Source organism: Lynx rufus, unplaced genomic scaffold, assembly GCF_022079265.1.
Source record: "Lynx rufus isolate CCGP_SWC_20201006 ecotype Redwood Valley unplaced genomic scaffold, mLynRuf1.p SCAF_13, whole genome shotgun sequence".
NCBI lineage: Eukaryota > Metazoa > Chordata > Mammalia > Carnivora > Felidae > Lynx > Lynx rufus.
In genome coordinates, this window is record NW_025814827.1 from 19547977 (window position 1) to 19567385 (window position 19409).

General features: G+C 37.1%; 1 protein-coding gene across 1 annotated transcript in view; it reads right to left on the reverse strand.

Annotated features, from left to right (window-relative positions):
• The window catches only part of TEX9 (testis expressed 9), a 159549-nt gene that overhangs the window by 12240 nt on the left and 127900 nt on the right, over positions 1-19409 (reverse strand). Inside the window, 1 exon segment of the mRNA XM_047074653.1 lies at positions 6682-6816. Within this exon segment, the coding sequence (XP_046930609.1) occupies positions 6682-6816 (135 nt within the window).

Consider the following 19409-nt stretch of genomic DNA (forward strand, 5'->3'; position numbering starts at 1 on the left):
GCCCTGCAGGTCCGCACCACTCCAGGGACTATCCAAAATGACCAAACGGAAGAATTCCCCTCAAAAGAATCTCCAGGAAATAACAACAGCTAATGAACTGATCAAAAAGGATTTAAACAATATAACAGAAAGTGAATTTAGAATAATAGTCATAAAATTAATCGCTGGGATTGAAACAGTATAGAGGACAGCAGAGAATCTATTGCTATAGAGATCAAGGGACTAAGGAAGAGTCAGGAGGAACTAAAAACGCTATAAACGAGCTGCAAAATAAAATGGAAACGACAACGGCTTGGATTGAAGAGGCAGAGGAGAGAATAGGTGAACTAGAAGATAAAATTATGGAAAAAGAGGAAGCTGAGACAGAGATAAAAAAATCCAGGAGTATGAGGGGAAAATTAGAGAACTAAGTAATGCACTAAAGAGAAATAATATACGCATAATTGGTATTCCAGAGGAGGAAGAGAGAGGGAAAGGTGCTGAAGGTGTTCTTGAAGAAATCATAGCTGAGAACTTCCCTGAACTGGGGAAGGAAAAAGGCATTGAAATCCAAGAGGCACAGAAAACTCCCTTCAGACGTAACTTGAATCAATCTTCTGCACGACCTATCATAGTGAAACTGGCAAAATACAAGGATAAAGAGAAAATTCTGAAAGCAGCAAGGGATAAACGTGCCCTAATACATAAAGGGAGACCTATAAGACTCGTGACTCATCTCTCTTCTGAAACTTGGCAGACCAGAAAGGAATGGCAGGAGATCTTCAATGTGATGAACAGGAAAAAATATGTAGCTGAGAATCCTTTATCCAGCAAGTCTGTCATTTAGAATAGAAGGAGAGATAAATGTCTTCCCAAACAAACAAAAACTGAAGGAATTCGTCACCACTAAACCAGTCCTACAAGAGATCCTAAGGGGGCTCCTGTGAGACAAAGTACCAGAGACATCGCTACAAGCATAAAACATACAGACATCACAATGACTCTAAACCAATATCTTTCTATAATAACACTGAATGTAAATGGACTAAATGCGCCAACCAAAAGACATAGGGTATCAGAATGGATAAAAAAAAAACAAGACCCATCTATTTGCTGTCTACAAGAGACTCATTTTAGACCTGAGGACACCTTCAGATTGAGAGTGAGGGGATGGAGAACTATTTATCATGCCACTGGAAGTCAAAAGAAAGCTGGAGTAGCCATACTTATATCAGACAAACTAGACTTTAAATTAAAGGCTGTAACAAGAGATGAAGAAGGGCATTATATAATAATCACAGGGTCTATCCATCAGGAAGAGGTAACAATTATAAATGTCTATGCGCCGAATACAGGAGCCCCCAAATATATAAAACAATTACTCATAAACATAAGCAACCTTATTGATAAGAATGTGGTAATTGCAGGGGACTTTAACACTCCACTTACAGCAATGGATAGATCATCTAGACACACGGTCAATAAAGAAACAAGGGCCCTGAATGATATATTGGATCAGATGGACTTGACAGATATATTTAGAACTCTGCATCCCAAACCAACAGAATATACTTTCTTCTCGAGTGCACATGGAACATTCTCCAAGATAGATCACATACTGGGTCACAAAACAGCCCTTCATAAGTATACAAGAATTGAAATCATACCATGCATACTTTCAGACCACAACGCTATGAAGCTTGAAATCAACCACAGGAAAAAGTCTGGAAAACCTCCAAAAGCATGGAGGTTAAAGAACACCCTACTAAAAATGAATGGGTCAACCAGGCAATTAGAGAAGAAATTTAAAAATAGATGGAAACAAATGAAAATGAAAATACAACAATCCAAATGCTTTGGGATGCAGCAAAGGCAGTCCTAAGAGGAAAATACATTGCAATCCAGGCCTATCTCAAGAAACAAGAAAAATCCCAAATACAAAATCTAACAGCACACCTAAAGGAAATAGAAGCAGAACAGCAAAGGCAGCCTAAACCCAGCAGCAGAAGAGAAATAATAAAGATCAGAGCAGAAATAAACAATATAGAATCTAAAAAAACTGTAGAGCAGATCAATGAAACCAAGAGTTGGTTTTTTGAAAAAATAAACAAAATTGATAAACCTCTAGCCAGGCTTCTCAAAAAGAAAAGGGAGATGACCCCAATAGATAAAATCATGAATGAAAATGGAATTATTACAACCAATCCCTCAGAGATACAAGCAATTATCAGGGAATACTATGAAAAATTATATGCCAACAAACTGGACAACCTGGAAGAAATAGACAAATTCCTAAACATCCACACGCTTCCAAAACTCAATCAGGAGGAAATAGAAAGCTTGAACAGACCCATAACCAGCGAAGAAATTGAATCAGTCATCAAAAATCTCCCAACAAATAAGAGTCCAGGACCAGATGGCTTCCCAGGGGAGTTCTACCAGACATTTAAAGCAGAGATAATACCGATCCTTCTCAAGCTATTCCAAAAAATAGAAAGGGAAGGAAAACTTCCAGACTCATTCTATGAAGCCAGTATTACTTTCATTCCTAAACCAGACAGAGACCCAGTAAAATAAGAGAACCACAGGCCAATATCCCTGATGAATACGGATGCAAAAATTCTCAATAAGATACTAGCAAATCAAATTCAACAGCATATAAAAAGAATTATTCACCATGATCAAGTGGGATTCATTCCTGGGCTGCAGGGCTGGTTCAACATTCGCAAATCAATCAATGTGATACATCTCATTAATAAAAGAAAAGATAAGAACCATATGATCCTGTCAATCGATGCAGAAAAGGCCTTTGACAAAATCCAGCACCCTTTCTTAATAAAAACCCTTCAGAAAGCTGGGATAGAAGGAACATACTTAAACGTCATAAAAGCCATTTATGAAAAGCCAACAGCTAACATCATCCTCAATGGGGAAAAACTGAGAGCTTTTTCCCTGAGATCAGGAACACGACAGGGATGTCCACTCTCACTGCTGTTGTTTAACATAGTGTTGGAAGTTCTAGCATCAGCAATCAGACAACAAAAGGAAATCAAAGGCATCAAAACTGGCAAAGATGAAGTCAAGCTTTCTTTGCAGATGACATGATACTATACATGGAAAATCCGATAGACTCCACCAAAAGTCTGCTAGAACTGATAGATGAATTCAGCAAAGTTGCAGGATATAAAATCAATGTGCAGAAATCAGTTGCATTCTTATACACTAATAATGAAGCAACAGAAAGACAAATAAAGAAACAGATCCCATTCACAATTGCACCAAGAAGCATAAAATACCTAGGGATAAATCTAACCAAAGATGTAAAAGATCGGTATGCTGAAAACTATAGAAAGCTTATAAAGGAAATTGGAGAAGATATAAAGAAATGGAAGAACATTCCCTGCTCATGGAGGCATCACACTTCCTGATTTCAAGCTATATTGTAAGACTAGTAATTAAAATAGTATGGTATTGGCATAAAAGCAGACACATAGACCACTGGAACAGAATCAAGAGCCCAGAAATTAATCCATGCATATACAGTCAACTAATAATGGGAAAATGATAGTGTTTTCAATAAATGGTGCTGGGAAAATTAGATATTCTCATATAAAAGAATGCAACTTGATTCTACCACTACCAGTTTAGTCCAAGCTACCTCATCTTTCACACTGCATCTCTTAACCAGCATCCATCCTTCCAATCAATTATCCACACAGCACACAGAAATACTTTCCAGGTACACATCTGATCATAGCATAGTCTCCTTTCACCTTTTTCAAATAACCATACAGTGACTTTATACTACTCTTTGGGTAAAACCTGTAATACTTAACATGGCCTAAAGGATCCAGATGGTTTGGCCTCTACCTAATGTTGGAGGCCTCACTTTGCAACACTCCCTTGATATCCATCCCTGACTTTCATACCTTGTCTTTCTTCTTGCCACAGTGCCATTTTTTATATAGGATTCCTTTTGTCCATAATCTAGCATCTAACTCATTAATATTATTTAGAACTTAGCTTAGAATTACTTTTTAAAAAAGCATTCCTTGAGGTGCAGGGTTGGCTCAGTCAGTTAAGTGTCCAACTTCAGCTCAGGTCATGATCTCGTGGTTTGTGGGTTTGAGCCCCGCGTCGGGCTCTGTGCTGACAGCGCAGAGCCTGGAGCCTGCTTCAAGTTCTGTGTCTCCCTCCCTCTCTGCCCCTGCTCGTGCTCTGTCTCTCTCAAAATAAATAACATTAAAAAAAAAAAAGAATTAAAAAAAAAAAGCATTCCTTGACCTGGTTACCTGCTGAAAGCACAGTTGCACCTTAGTTTTGCTTGATGAACTGTCTAACACACAGCTTCTTCACTATGAAGTGCGTGATTATAAGCACCACATTTATTTTTATCATGTTTATATCTCTAGCCTCTAGTAAAAATCTGGCAGGTACCTAGAAGGCCCTCATAAATATTTCTGAATGAATTAAGGAAGAATTAGAAATTATTTGTTCCTAAATGACATGGACTTGGTGACATGTTTTAAATGGATTACAAGCAAATCATCAAATGCCCTGTTTTTAAGAATTCCAATTAAACCATCACAAAGTTGTTTTTCCTCATTCCTTCCTGCAGTGTGTTTCAGGGGCAATTATTATGTTTCAGGCACTGAGACCCAACAATGGATGAGACAGTCAGGGTCCCTCCACTCATGCAGCATCTGGTTTAAGCTGACTGACTTTTCATTTTGAAAGTTACTCTTATTCTAAGGCCAGATTACTTGTTTCCTAACCTCTGTGGAGAATAAATATATCATTATTTTTAAAATAAATCTTTAACTTTCTTATGACTCTGAGGAAATCTTGTTCTATTTTATGGAAAATTTACTATTTCTTAAACATACAGACCTGAATAATTTTAATTACCTACCTATTTATATGTCTAATGAGAATGAGAAGCAAAGTACAAAGAATTAAAATGGAAAATAAAATATACCTCCTCACAAAACTTATATACAGACTAGACGACAAGGAAAAACCTAACAGCATATGCCCAAAGAGTTCTTCAAAGACAGAAGTTAGAAATAAAGCAAAATAATTAAAAAATGAAAAACTTAAAGACATACACATATTTTTTCAGAAATCTGAAATAAGTTACGTCTAAGAACTCTGATCTTGAAATGCCTACTTCATAGCAAATAGTTACACAAAATGTTATCCCAACTGTCTTTAAACTCATCACCCATAATGCTGACTTGGGATCAGAAATTTATCTTGGACACATTTGTTTTTACAGTGTTGATGGTTTTAAACTGAGTTCGCATACCAAATCCTCATTACTTGAATTTGTAAAATGGCTGATTGGGATTATTGCTGTCATGGAAACAAGTTTTTCCTTCTGCTTCTCTAATGTGTGTGCTAAAACAGACATCACATCTACAACCAAGAATTAGCAAATCCTGGCATATACACGGTTATTCCATTTTCTTCAAAATCCCTTCAGAGTGCACCAAAGTGAAAATAATACTCCAAGAGCATACTAATTATTGGCAAGTTATAAAGATGACTTCCTAACTTGCTTACTAACTTCTATTAATAAATCCCTGTCATCATACTATCATTGATGGCTCTTGAACATGAACATAGTCTGATCACACAGCATAAACTATCTCACAGAAGATATCTTAAAACTCTTTAGTCACTGTAACATATTTGCCTCTGTTAAACATGTTAGAGGATTCATCAAGTTCAGTTTAGTTCTATGTTCTAACATAGTGTTAGTGTTAGTTCTAACACTTATTAAGTGTTATTAATTTAGTCCAAAATGTATCATCTGTGTCTATAATGACAGTGGCTCCTAATTTCATCACCCAAGTCATTGTTAAAGTATTCATTATTGTCCTAAGGGAGAGATTCCAATGGAGCATCACTTTTAGGCTGACATAGAACCAAAAACTAATAGCCAAAATTTATACAAGATTTTGATATACAAAATAGAGTATACAAAAGGTTTTTACACAACATGGATATGTGAGCCTTTATTTATTCAACAGACATTTCAGGGACTGAGTGCTAATTCTATGCCCATCACTGGCTAGATACCAGGATACAACAGTCATCCTTACAACAACCCTATAATAGTGACTATCAAAATGTTGTCTCAGAACCAGTGGCATCAGCATCAACCTGGGAACTTGTTAAAACTGCTTCCTTAAAGTAGTTAAAACAGGCGTCACCCCAGACCTAGTAAATCTGAAACTCTGGGGTTGGGGCCCAGCAATGTGTGTTTTAATAAGCCTTCCAGGTAATTCTGATACACGCTCAAGTTTGAGAACCACATAATTGCATTGATATACTGAAAAATTGAGGCTCAGAGAAGGAAGCAGACTTGAGGTGCAAAAGGGACATTTTCCTTTCATCTATCCCCAGAGATTAGAAAAATGTCTGGCACATAATCTGTGCACACAATAAAGATTTTTGGATGGGAAAATGACTGAATCCTCTAAAGAGGTGTGCTATCATCCAATTATGGCAATAGCCCAAGAAATATAATCCTAACTTATTGAAGATGTACATATTGATGATGAAAGTATTTCTTCTTTGAAGAGAAATGTTTGCCATGACATCAAGAATTATAATTTAAAAACTATTATTTTTGACTCTTGCATAAAAGAAGTTACCAAAGGTGACCACTACCCAAACTGTTCAATTTTTCCATACCTTGTTATTTTGCCTTGATTTACTTAACTCCAATTTATACTTTTCTGCCTCTTCTAGAGCTCTATTCAACCGAACTTCTGTAGCACTTTGATTAGTAGCAGCCTGTTTTTGTAGTCTTCTTTTATTTTCTAATTCCTGTACAGTAAAAGAAATATATGGGACATTTATAAATATATCACAAGTTCCCTCTATTATTATATAACATTTTCCATTTCTCCCAAGTTTTACACACACACACACACACACACACACACACACACACACACACACACAGCTGGGGGCAGAGGGCTGAAGACTGACTGACAGAAGTCTCAGGGAATTCTTACTTCCAAATTAGTAGTAGGAAAATATATCCTTAAAAATGTAGTTATGAATTCAACTTTCAAATTACTATTTGTTTGGAATTTTCTACTTCTTTTTATGTAGTATAGAGATTCTCTGTATTTATTTTATAAGCAACTCCTTGTAACTACAATTCTTCCTTTGGGAACCTCCCCAAAACACCCATGTAAGGCACAAACTCTCTCATAAACACTGTGTTTATGTACACCTAACGAAGTATAGAAGAAATATTTGTTAAAAACAGAGCATTCTATGTTAGCCTTATAGGGAAAATCCCAACTCTGAGCACAAACAACAGATCTTGTGGATTAATTTTCCCCATCTTGGGGTAGGTTTAGACTTGCATTTCTGCAAATATTCTAAGAGATGCTGCTGCACAGAGTCTACAGGCCACACATGAAGAAACATGAACATGTAGGATAAACTCCAAATTCTACCATCATCTGGCACTACAGTTTCATCTCCTGCCAGAAATGTTACCTTCAGATGTATCAGCAGTATGTGGATCTCTTCTAAAGCTATGATGTTTCTTGCCTCTAAGCCTTTCCTCATGCTCTTGCTTCTGCCCTGATCCCTCCTGCCTACTCCTCATTTTTACATGCTTATCCTTTAAAACTCAGTGAAGGGTGTACACGAGGGCTTTACCTCCTCCAAGAAGCCTTCCCTCATTATCTTCCTCATTCTCCTCCTAGGCTGGATTAGGTACCCTTTCTTTAGAGCTTCTACAACACCGTGACGCACATTTATCATGGTACCTGCTGTGGAGAACTGAAACTATCCATTTACTTCATTTCCCCCACTATAATATAAACTCATTAAGGATAGAAATGGTCTTAATTTCTGTATTCCCAGAAGTTTAATGACATGTTTATTCAATTAAATTTATTTTGTAATACTTAACTCACTCTTCTTTGCATTTCCTATAGTGCCTAGTACAGAGCTTTATATACAACACATACTCAATAAATATCAGGGAATTGAAATGATGCAGTTAAAGCTACAGTTGTCTGTTTTCTTCTTTTATTAAGTTTTTTTTTCTCCTGGCTGCATCACTAGGTTTTATTTGAAAACTGATCTCCCTGGCTCTGAGTAATTAAGGGCAAAACAAAACAAAATACAACAAAACACATGCTGCTCTTTATGTAGGTTTCTAAACAAATCAAACTGTGTATGGATACCATCTGCTATCACCAGCCTTCTTCACAGCTTTGTGGGTGGTAGCTACAGTAAGAGCAAGCTTGATTTATCTCACTGTTCACATGGAAAAGGCAGAGATTCTCATTAGCTAGAAAGTCCACAAATCTAGCTGCCTCATTTCAGCCTCCTCTCATAAGAATATGAAATAAATCTTTGCCCTTCTCTTTCCTTCTGGTGACTTTGTAACCTGCTTCATAGAAAAATGGAAACCATCCTACACCACATTATGTTCCCCTTTTTGTGAATCAATATTGACCTCCTGCTTGGGAGAAGTGAAAAAGAAAAATGGTAGCCATTAGAATACTAAAATACGAAATAAAATATTCCTATACGAGTAAATCTACTAAGGGAAAACCTTACCAAAAACTTGAAAACATTGCTGTTTTCAGTCACACTCAAGGACTCTTTACAAAATCCATACAAAGTACCAATATTTTTTATATATGCTGAAAATACTCAATACAGTAAACCTATTGTTACCAAAGTTAAGCAGTTTACATGTCGTTAGAGAAAAATTTTATGAAAGATCTCAAGCCCTTACTTTTACATCAGCTTTAAAAGAAAAATCTAGATAGCTTAAAGAAAATCTGACTTTAAAACTCAAAGAGTATGAGATCCAAGAAATAATTTGCCATCCTCTGATAACTTTTAAAGCATTCATAAGGCACTACAAGAGGGCAAGAATACAGAGAGGTATGTATCAGTAGCCACAGCACAGGATGAAATGTAGCAAATGCTTTAAGAGGAACAAGTTGCCACAGTAATTTAGAAGAGAAATAATCACATGAGGACAACAAGTAAATGATCAGATAAGGTTCTAGAAACAGGTGGCTAAGGTACAAAGAGCATTAAACGTGGAGTCAGAAAACCTATGAACTGTGATAGACTCAGTTTCCACATCTGAAATTGGAAGTGATGAGATGTATATCTAATTACTTATGCAACATTTATCAAGCACTTACTATGTGCCAGGTACTATTCTATATGAATGATGGGCACATGATAATTAACCAAAGTTCCTCCCTTCATAAAGCTTACCTTCTAGACGAAAAGACAGATGATAAGCACATACATATATACATACTCATACATAATATCTGGTAGTGATAAGGTCTATGAAGAAAAATAAAGAAGGCTTGGCGCCAGAAGCGAGAGCCCCTTGGGGCTCATCCTGCCCTGCCTCACTGGGTCAGTGAAAAAACGGTAAGAGTAGTGGTATTTCACCGCTGGCCGGCAAGGCCGGAGGACTCTGCCCCGCCTCCTCATGGGGGGGGGGCGGGGACACCAGGGGCCTCCCACTTATTTTTTTTTTAATGAAATTTATTGTCAGCTTGGTTTCCATACAACACCCAGTGCTCATCCCAAAAGGTGCCCTCCTCAATGCCCATCACCCACTTTCCCCTCCCTCCCACCCCCATCAATCCTCAGTTTATTCTCAGTTTTTAAAAGTCTCTTATGATTTGGCTCCCTCCCTAACTTTTTTTTTCCTTCCCCTCTCCCATAGTCTTCTGTCAAGTTTCTCAGGATCCACATAAGAGTGAAAACATATGGTATCTGTCTTTCTCTGTATGACTTATTTCACTTAGCATCACACTCTCCAGTTCCATCCACATTGCTACAAAAGGCCATATTTCATTCTTTCTCATTGCCAAGTAGTATTCCATTGTGTATATAAACCACAATTTCTTTATCCATTCATCAGTTGATGGACATTTAGGCTCTTTCCATAATTTGGCTATTGTTGAAAGTGCTGCTATAAACATTGGGGTACAAGTGCTCCTATGCATCAGCACTCCTGTATCCCTTGGGTAAATTCCTAGCAGTACTACTGCTGGGTCATAGAGTAGATCTATTTTTAATTTTTTGAGGAACCTCCACAGTTTTCCAGAGCGGCTGCACTAGTTTGCATTCCCACCAACAGTGCAAGAGGGTTCCCGTTTCTCTACATCCTTTCCAGCATCTATAGTCTCCTGATTTGTTCATTTTAACCACTTTAACTGGTGTGAGGTGTTATCTCAGTGTGGTTTTGATTTGTATTTCCCTGATGAGGAGTGACGTTGAGCATCTCTTCATGTGCCTGCTGGCCATCTGGATGTCTTCTTTAGAGACGTGTCTATTCATGTTTTCTGCCCATTTCTTCACTGGGTTGTTTTCCGGGTGTGGAGTTTGGTGAGTTCTTTATAGATTTTGGATATTAGCCCTTTGTCTGACAAGTCATTTGCAAATATCTTTCCCATTCCGTTGGTTGCCTTTTAGTTTTGTTGGTTGTTTCCTTTGCTGTGCAGAAGCTTTTTATCTTCATAAGGTCCCAATAGTTCATTTTTGCTTTTAATTCCCTTGCCTTTGGGGATGTATCAAGTAAGACATTGCTGCGGCTGAGGTCAGAGAGGTTTTTTCCTGCTTTCTCCTCTAGGGTTTGGATGGTTTCCTGTCTCACATTCAGGTCCTTTGTCCATTTTCAGTTTATTTTTGTGAATGGTGAAAGAAAGTGGTCTAGTTTCATTCTTCTGCATGTTGCTGTCCAGTTCTGCCAGCACCATTTGTTAAAGAGACTGTCTTTTTCCATTGGATATTCTTTCCTGCTTTGTCAAAGACTAGTTGGCCATACTTTTGTGGGTCCAATTCTGGAGTCTCTATTCTATTCTATCGGTCTATGTGTCTGTTTTTGTGCCAGTACCATGCTGTCTTGATGATTACAGCTTTGTAGTAGAGGCTAAAGTCTGGAATTGTGATGCCTCCCACTTTGGTCTTCTTCAATATTCTTTAGGTATTCGGGGTCTTTTGTGGTTCCATACAAATTTTCGGATTGCTTGTTCTAGCTTTGAGAAGAATGCTGGTGCCATTTTGATTGGGATTGCATTGAATGTGTAGATTGCTTTGGGTAGTACTGACATTTTAACAATATTTATTCTTCCCATGCATGAGCATGGAATGTTTTTCCATTTCTTTGTATCTTCTTCAATTTCCTTCATAAGCTTTCTATAGTTTTCAGCATACAGATCTTTTAAATCTTTAGTTAGGTTTATTCCTAGGTATTTTATGATTCTTGGTGCAATTGTAAATGGGATCAGTTTATTTGTCTTTCTGTTGCTTCATTATTAGCGTATAAGAATGCAACTGATTTCTGTACATTAATTTTGTATCCTGCGACTTTGCAGAATTCATGTATCAGTTCTAGCAGACTTTTGGTAGTGTCTGCCGGGTTTTCCATGTATAATATCATGTCATCTGCAAAAAGTGAAAGCTTGACTTCATCTTTGCCAATTTTGAAGCCTTTGATTTCCTTTTGTTGTCTGATTGCTGATGCTAGACCTTCCAACAGAAGTTGGAATTCCAATGGAATTTCTCCATTTCTTCCAGGTTGTCCAGTTTGTTGGCATATAATTTTTCATAGTATTCCCTGATAATTGCTTGTATCTCTGAGGGATTGGTTGTAATAATTCCATTTTCATTCATGATTTTATCTATTTAGGTCCTCTCCTTTTTCTTTTTGAGAAGCCTGGCTAGAGGTTTATCAATTTTGTTTATTTTTTAAAAAAACCAACTCTTGGTTTCATTGATCTGTTCTACAGGTTTTTTTTTTTTTTTAGATCCTATATTATTTCTGCTCTGATCATTATTATTTCTCTTCTGCTGGGTTTGGGGTGTCTTTGCTGTTCTGCTTCTATTTCCTTTACGTGTGCTGTTACATTTTATATTTGGGATTTTTCTTGTTTCTTGAGATAGGCCAGGATTGCAATGTATATTCCTCTCAGGACTGCCTTTGCTGCATCCCAAAGCATTTGGATTGTTGTATTTTCATTTTCATTTGTTTCCATCTATTTTTAAATTTCTTCTCTAATTGCCTGGTTGACCCATTACCTGGTTAACCCCTCACAGGGATGGGGGGTTGGCCACCGGGGGCCTCCCACTTATTCTACAGCTCTCATGTCTCTTCACCATGCCAGACTAGAGTCAAGGTCAACAGGGTCTTCCCCCCCCCCCCCCGATTCCACCAAGCCTGTTCCCCTGGCTGTGGTTTCACTGGATACTAGGTAGGGACAGTGGGAATCTTGTTCATCCATTCATGCATGTCACTAATTAGGTGATGAGGCATTTGGCTACCTTAAGAGAGTCATATTTACTCCTGAAATTTACATTTGTAAGGCTTCCAAATGTGGGGATGATTCTTGTAAAGATCTGGAGGGGAAGACTTATAGACTGAAGGAACAATGAAAACAAAGATCCTGAGGTAGGAATCCACTCAGCATATTCAAAGATCACCGAGGTGGTATTGCTATTGAGGTAGGACTATCAATCTAGGAGGTTACTGGAATAGAGTAAGTGAACGACAGTAGCTGGGGCTTGGATAGAAGTAGTGAGTTTTTGATAAGTAGTTAATTCTATGTATTTTGAAGATAGAATTGACAGAGCTTGTTGATGGGTTGGATGTAGATATGGGAAGAGAGAAGGAGCAACAGGACTTTTGGATTTTGGCCTGAACAACTTGATGTCTTTTACTGAGAAGGAGAGGAGAAGCTTGTTTGCAGAGTGCAGGGAAGCAGGAGCTCCTTTTAAGACGTACGAAGTTTAACATATCAAGCAGAAGTATCAAGTGGGCACCTATGAAGAGGTTAGAGTAAGAAAAAGAAATGTGGTGGTGATCAACATATGAATGGTATATAAAGCCATGGAAGTGAATGAGAGCATCTAACAACTGGATGTAGACAGAATAGTGAAGAGAGCCAAGGACTCAGCCTTGGGCACTTCAACATGTAAAGATCAAGAAAATAAGGAAGAAAATCATTAAGTGTGCTATAGAAGTCAAATGAAAAGTATTTCAAGGAGTGAGTAATCAACCATGGCAAATGTTACTGAGAGACAAATTACTGAAAGGAATAGTAACTGACTACAACTGGCAGTGTGGATTACTGATGATGTTGTAAAGAATGGTTCTGAGGCTGAGCAGAGATGGAAACCTAACTAGACTAGTTTCAGGAGAGAATGACAAATGAGGAATAGAGACATTGAGTATAAACAACCATTTTAACAAGCTTCACTATAATGGGGAGCAATGTTATAGAGCTGGAGGTACATACAAGATCTATGGAGGTTTTAAAAAATATATTGCATATTCTATAACATGTTTCTATGATGATATGAATAATCCAATAGGTGAATGTGATTTTTGAAAGACAAAGACAGGATAATTGTAGAAGCAAAGTCCTTGAGTAGGAGAGAGGGTATGTGATCCAGTGCACAGTAAAGAGAGGCATTTACACAGAAGAGGTAGGAATCTATTGTCATACATTAGGGGGAAGCAGAGTAGATGGGTAGAGAGGCAGAGACATTCACATATTTAGTGACAGGATGAGAAAGAGTTATCTTTTGATTTTATTTTCTTAGTAAAACAGGGGGCAAAGTCATGAACTTAAAATGGGAAAGTTAGAAGAAGTACTGAAAAGTTGAGGAGAAAAGTTCACCTGTTTAATAATCATCTTGGGAGAGGGAAATGACTTCTCAGAAAGTTGGAGAGGAAAATGGCATTACACCTGAGATTTGTAAAATAAATTAAAATAGGACCAATCCATTTGGCTGGTGTTTTTTTGTTTTGTTTTGTTTTGTTTTGACAGCCCAAATTCACTGCACTTGAGGAAGCATGCAGTAGCAAGGACATTAGGTTTAACTAGGCTTGGGTTTTGCCCACACACTAGATTTGCAGGGAAATTAAGAATATACAATGGATAATTAAGTAGTGAACATGAAAACTAAGCTGGGAGGAAGGGAATAAAGAACTGGGGGGAGGGGCGCCTGGGTGGCGCAGTCGGTTAAGCGTCCGACTTCAGCCAGGTCACGATCTCGCGGTCCGTGAGTTCGAGCCCCGCGTCGGGCTCTGGGCTGATGGCTCAGAGCCTGGAGCCTGTTTCCGATTCTGTGTCTCCCTCTCTCTCTGCCCCTCCCCCGTTCATGCTCTGTCTCTCCCTGTCTTAAAAATAAATAAACGTTGGAAAAAAAAAATTTAAAAAAAAAAAAAAAAAAAAAAAAAAAAAAAGAACTGGGGGGAGATGCAGATCTGTATAATAAAAATATATTTGACTATACACAACTATCTTATGTATGTGATAGCAATTTGTAAACTACACAATATTAAACAAAAGGACCATTAATATAACAGCTCTACAGGACACATCTAGGCAAAAATTTAAAAAGCTTTCTTTGCAAGATAAGAACTTGAAGAAATTAAGAAAATGATTTTGAGTAGTTTTGCTATAAAAGCAAAAAAGAATAAAGTATCTTCAAGAAATTATACAAGCATCAATTTTAGCTGGGGAAAAAGATAAAAAGAGAGCAGACTTTTTAAAAAGTGAGTTACTAATGATAAGCATGTTTGTGTGACATAATTCATGGTCAGAGAAACTTGTGGATGTACCTGCTGACTTTAATTTGACCAAAACCAACATAAAACAGAGATTAAGTCTTCCACACATGATAAACAATAAGGATCTAACATAAAAACACATCATAAACAACTAAAAGAAATAATCAAAACTTGTTAAGTAACTATTTAGAGATCATGGAAAACAGTAGGATGGTGATTCCTGACAGAAGGGAAATAAATGAAGTAGTCCTATAATCACCTCAGCATTTGGCCTCAAGGCAACACCCACACTTTGGGTACAAGGAGGAGAAAACACAAATAGAGCTCAAGGTCTGTTGAGCTGAGTAAGGAGACAGAGATGGGAGTTGGAGGAGACTGAGGCAGCTAGAATTTCTAAGAAGGGTTCAAGTAAGGAGGAACTCCATTAGGAAGGAGCTTCAGGAATCCACATACTGAGGACTAGGCCACACCTGCATACAGAGAAACTCAACAAGGCCAGCAAAGAACAAGCAGGAAGTGTATATAGAACAATTCACGTCATTCAGACAAGGAACGAAGACATTTGAGCTCTAAACAGACAGAAGTGAGAGTCCATAGTGATAATCTAAGGCATTCAGTCGAGATTTTGGAAGATATCTTTAAGGGAAGCCTTGGTAGTAGAGTTGAATTATTCTTGGAGGCTACTCTAGACACACCCAGCCAAACTTAAAAACAGGACTCAAAGGGACTATATTGAAAAATATCTGTTAAAACCCAATACTATCTTCAAAGAGCACACTAAACACAGACACTCAATAATATAACATTCACAATGTCTATCATCCAATATAAAATCACTAACCAATTCAAGAAGCAGGAAAATGTGATTGATCTCCAGGAGAAAAAATAGTCAAGAGAAACAAATCCTTATCTGAGAAAAATGATGGATCCAGCAGACAAGGCTTTCCAAACAGCTATTTTAATTATATACATTATTATAATGAGAACATAAATTGAAAATATAAAACAGAATCAAATGGAACTTCTACAAATAATATATCCAAATGAACTTTTCACTGGGTTAAGAATAAGAACACATCAGACATTGAAAAGAAAAGATGAGTGAACTACTGAAGACATAGCAACAGAATCTATCCAAACAAAAAATATACAGGAAAAAGGCTTAAAAACATCAGTGACCTAATATCATTGATATATTATCAGTGTGATAATATCAAGTGGTGTAACAAAAGTATAATTGAAGTCTCAAGTCAGGGGAGAGAAAGAGAGGAGAAAGAAAAAATACTGAAAGAAATAATTGCCAACATTTTCCAAATTTCAGGAACATTATAAACCCACAGATCCAAAAAGTTCTACAAACTTGAAGCAGAATAAACACATTCTCCACACAAAACTAAGATAACACATCATTATCAAATTGCTGAAAACCAGCACCAGGGAATGTCTTAAAAGAAGAGATAAAAGATATAAAAATAAAAAGGTAGACAGAGCAAAGAATTACTGTGAAATTTTTGTCAGAAATGACATAACCTAGGAGACAGTGGGATGGTATCTTTAAAGTACTAAAAGAAGACAAAAATTTTCAACTGATAATTCTATCTCTAGAGGAAAATACCCTTCAAAAACGTAAGGGTCCAAACACAAGTGCATACAAAACTGATGAAATATGAATAATACCTGTGGTGTGTACCAATGTTGGTTTCCTGGTTTTGATATTGTACTGTAATTATGTTCAATGTTATCAATGAGGGAACTGAGTGAAGGGTACACAGGACTTATTATTTTTCCAGCTTTCTGTGAATCTATAATTTTCAAAATAAAAAAAATTGAAAGAAAACAGTCTTTTTTCAAAGAAACAAAAACAAAGAATCAGTAATTAGCAAACTGATACCACAAAAATGGAAAGAGTAGTTATTTCAAGCAGACATATACAAAAACAGATCTAAAGAATGAAGAATACCAGAAATGGCAAGTATAAAAGGCATTTTCATACGTTAATATTTTTAAACTATAACTATTTAAAGAAATATTGTGAGATTTATGACATTTAAAAGTAAATGTATAACAACAAAAGCATAAAGGAAAGGAGGTAGAAATGGAGTATATGGTTGTGAGCGTCTTATATTTGAAATAGTATAACGTGATTTGAAGGTAGATTGTGATATGGTAAATATGTTTTTTGTGTTTGATGTAATTTATGCATGCAAACATTTTTGATGTTTTTTGTGTTAAATCTAACATAAAAATATAAAACAAAGATATAGCCAATAGGGGGAAAACCACAAAATACTAAAAAATATTCAATTCAGAAGAGAAAAGAAGTAACAGAACAGTTAGAAAAGCAAGATGATAGATTTAAATCCAAATATCAAAACCTGAATTAATGTAATTGGTATGAACATGCCAATGAGAGACAGAGACCATCGAAGTAGATAAAAAAGCAAAACCCAATTTTGTACTGGCTATAACAAACTCATTCTCAGTATAAAAGGCAGATGACAAGTAAAAAGATGAAAAAAGATGTATCACACAAACACTATGCATCATGAAGCTGGAACTACTACACTAATATCAGAAAAAGTAAGTCGACTTTGGAACAAGAAATATCATCAGAGATTTAAAAAAAGTATTTACAAAGAAGCATTAATCAAAACCACTACAGTCCTAATTGTGCAGGCATCCAAAATAGAGACTGAAAATACATGAATCCAAAACTGATATAACTGAAAGGAGAAAAAGACAAATCCACAACTCTAGTCAGAGATTTCAGCATCAGCACCTAATAAATGATTAAGCACTTTAACAACACCATCAACAAACTCACCCTAATATTTGCAGAACACTCCATTCAACACAGCATACTATATATTTTTTTCAAATTACATGAAGTATTCATCAAAAGATGCTAAATGCTGGTCCATAAAACTAGTTGAGATAAATTTTAAAAGAATGAAATCATACAGGGTAGGTTCTCACACTACAGAATTAAATTAGAAATCAACAGAAAGACATGAAAAATGCCCAATTATTTAGAAATTAAACAATATACTTCTATATAATCCAATGATCAAGAAAAATTATAAAGGAAATGGGAATATACATTGAACTTAATGAAAATAAAAAGACAACATCAAAATTTGTGGAATGCAGATAAGGCAGCACTTAGAGGAAAATTGATAGCTTTAAGTGCTTATGTAAGCAAAGAAGAGACAGAAATTTGAGAGTTGCCAGCTAACATGGAGGAGCAGCAAGGAAGTTTTTTTTTTGCCTCTCTTGTCCCTGAAATGCAGCCAGATCAACACCAAACCATCTTGCACACCTAGAAAACTGATTTGAGGATTAACATAACAATACAACCTGAACCACAGAATTCAGCAGGTACGTGGCACAGAGACATGAAAAGGGGAGAGAGAAGCCAGAGAGGGTAGGGAGCTGGTTTTGCTTGCAGAGAGAGGATGGAGAGTACAGAAAAAGCACTCCCCCCTAAAGCAGCTGGAGGGAAAGAGAAAGAGTAGAAAACCTGCAAGGGACTGAACAAGACAGGGAGAAAGGAGAGGGTTTGGATACCTTTCAGACTGTATGAACAGGCGAGTACAGAGTCTGAAACTCTGCAGCTTGATACCTGTCGGAGCTCTAGTAGGAAGAGCGAATCCCCAGGAGAAGACAGTGAGGACCAAGGGGTCCTCAGGCCACATGGACAGTGGCGGTTCCCCTGCTGGGAGGACATTAGATAGAGGCTGTGCGGCCTCCCCAAAGGCAAAGGTCCCAGGGGTTTCTGGAGAACAGCTATGTTCGCTGCTGTTAGAACAAGGACGTTGAGGGTGAAACCTGGCGCCAGATGTGTGTTGTAACTTCCCATAATCCTTGAAACACTGCTGCTACATGATTGTGCAAACTTTTTCTGGGGCAGGTAGGCACCTGGCTGTAGCCTCTGGGAATCTGTAGCAAAGCAGTCATGTGAAAGTTCCTGAGGGCAGGCCAGCACCTAGCGATTCCCCAGAGAGTCTGAGTGGGTCAAAGCTGCAGGGCCCTCAGAAGTGAGGGGTTTAGAAACACAGCCCCATCTGAGATAAAACTTAGGCCAGGTGCTGCCTGGCAGGCTGATGGCTTGGTCACAGTATAGAAGTGGAGAGTTAACAGAAGCTGGAGACAAAGGAGGGGTGCTTGATTGCCAATGCTCAAGAGCACAGAGTTCTGATACTAGAGACAGGGTAGCTGGGTGATACCATTTTCACCCCTCTGTTGCTACATGTGTCACAATAATCCACACCAGTAAATTAAGCAGTGCCATCTACCAATAAATTAGGCAGTGCCATATAATGGAGAATAGTGTCATTACTCCAAGCCCTGTCCAACTGGGCCAACTGTTCTCTAGAGGACCACAAGTCTCTCTGCCTGCCTAGTTCACGGACTATAAAGTGCTTCATAGTTGGACTTCTAGGGTAAACTGGATATAACTTTAATCATATTTCATTCTGTTCACTGGTCCATCTATCAATTTTTTTCCTTTTATTCTTGAATATAGGAAGAGAAAACAATTATTTTTATAAAGAAGATTTTTAATTTTTTCTACTATATTTTTTACTTTTTGGTAAATTTTTTAGTTCTATTTTACTCTCACCATTTCAATTTATTCTCTTTTAGTGTATTCATCTTTTAAAATTTTCAAACTTTTTTTTTCTTTTCTTTCCCTTTTTTCTCTACTCTATCAAACCTCTTTCAACAACCAGACCAAAACACATCTAGAATCTAGCATCCTTTGTTTTTTTCTGTGTTGCTTTTATTTATTTATTTATTTATTCATTTAATTGTATTAATTCTTTTTCTTCCT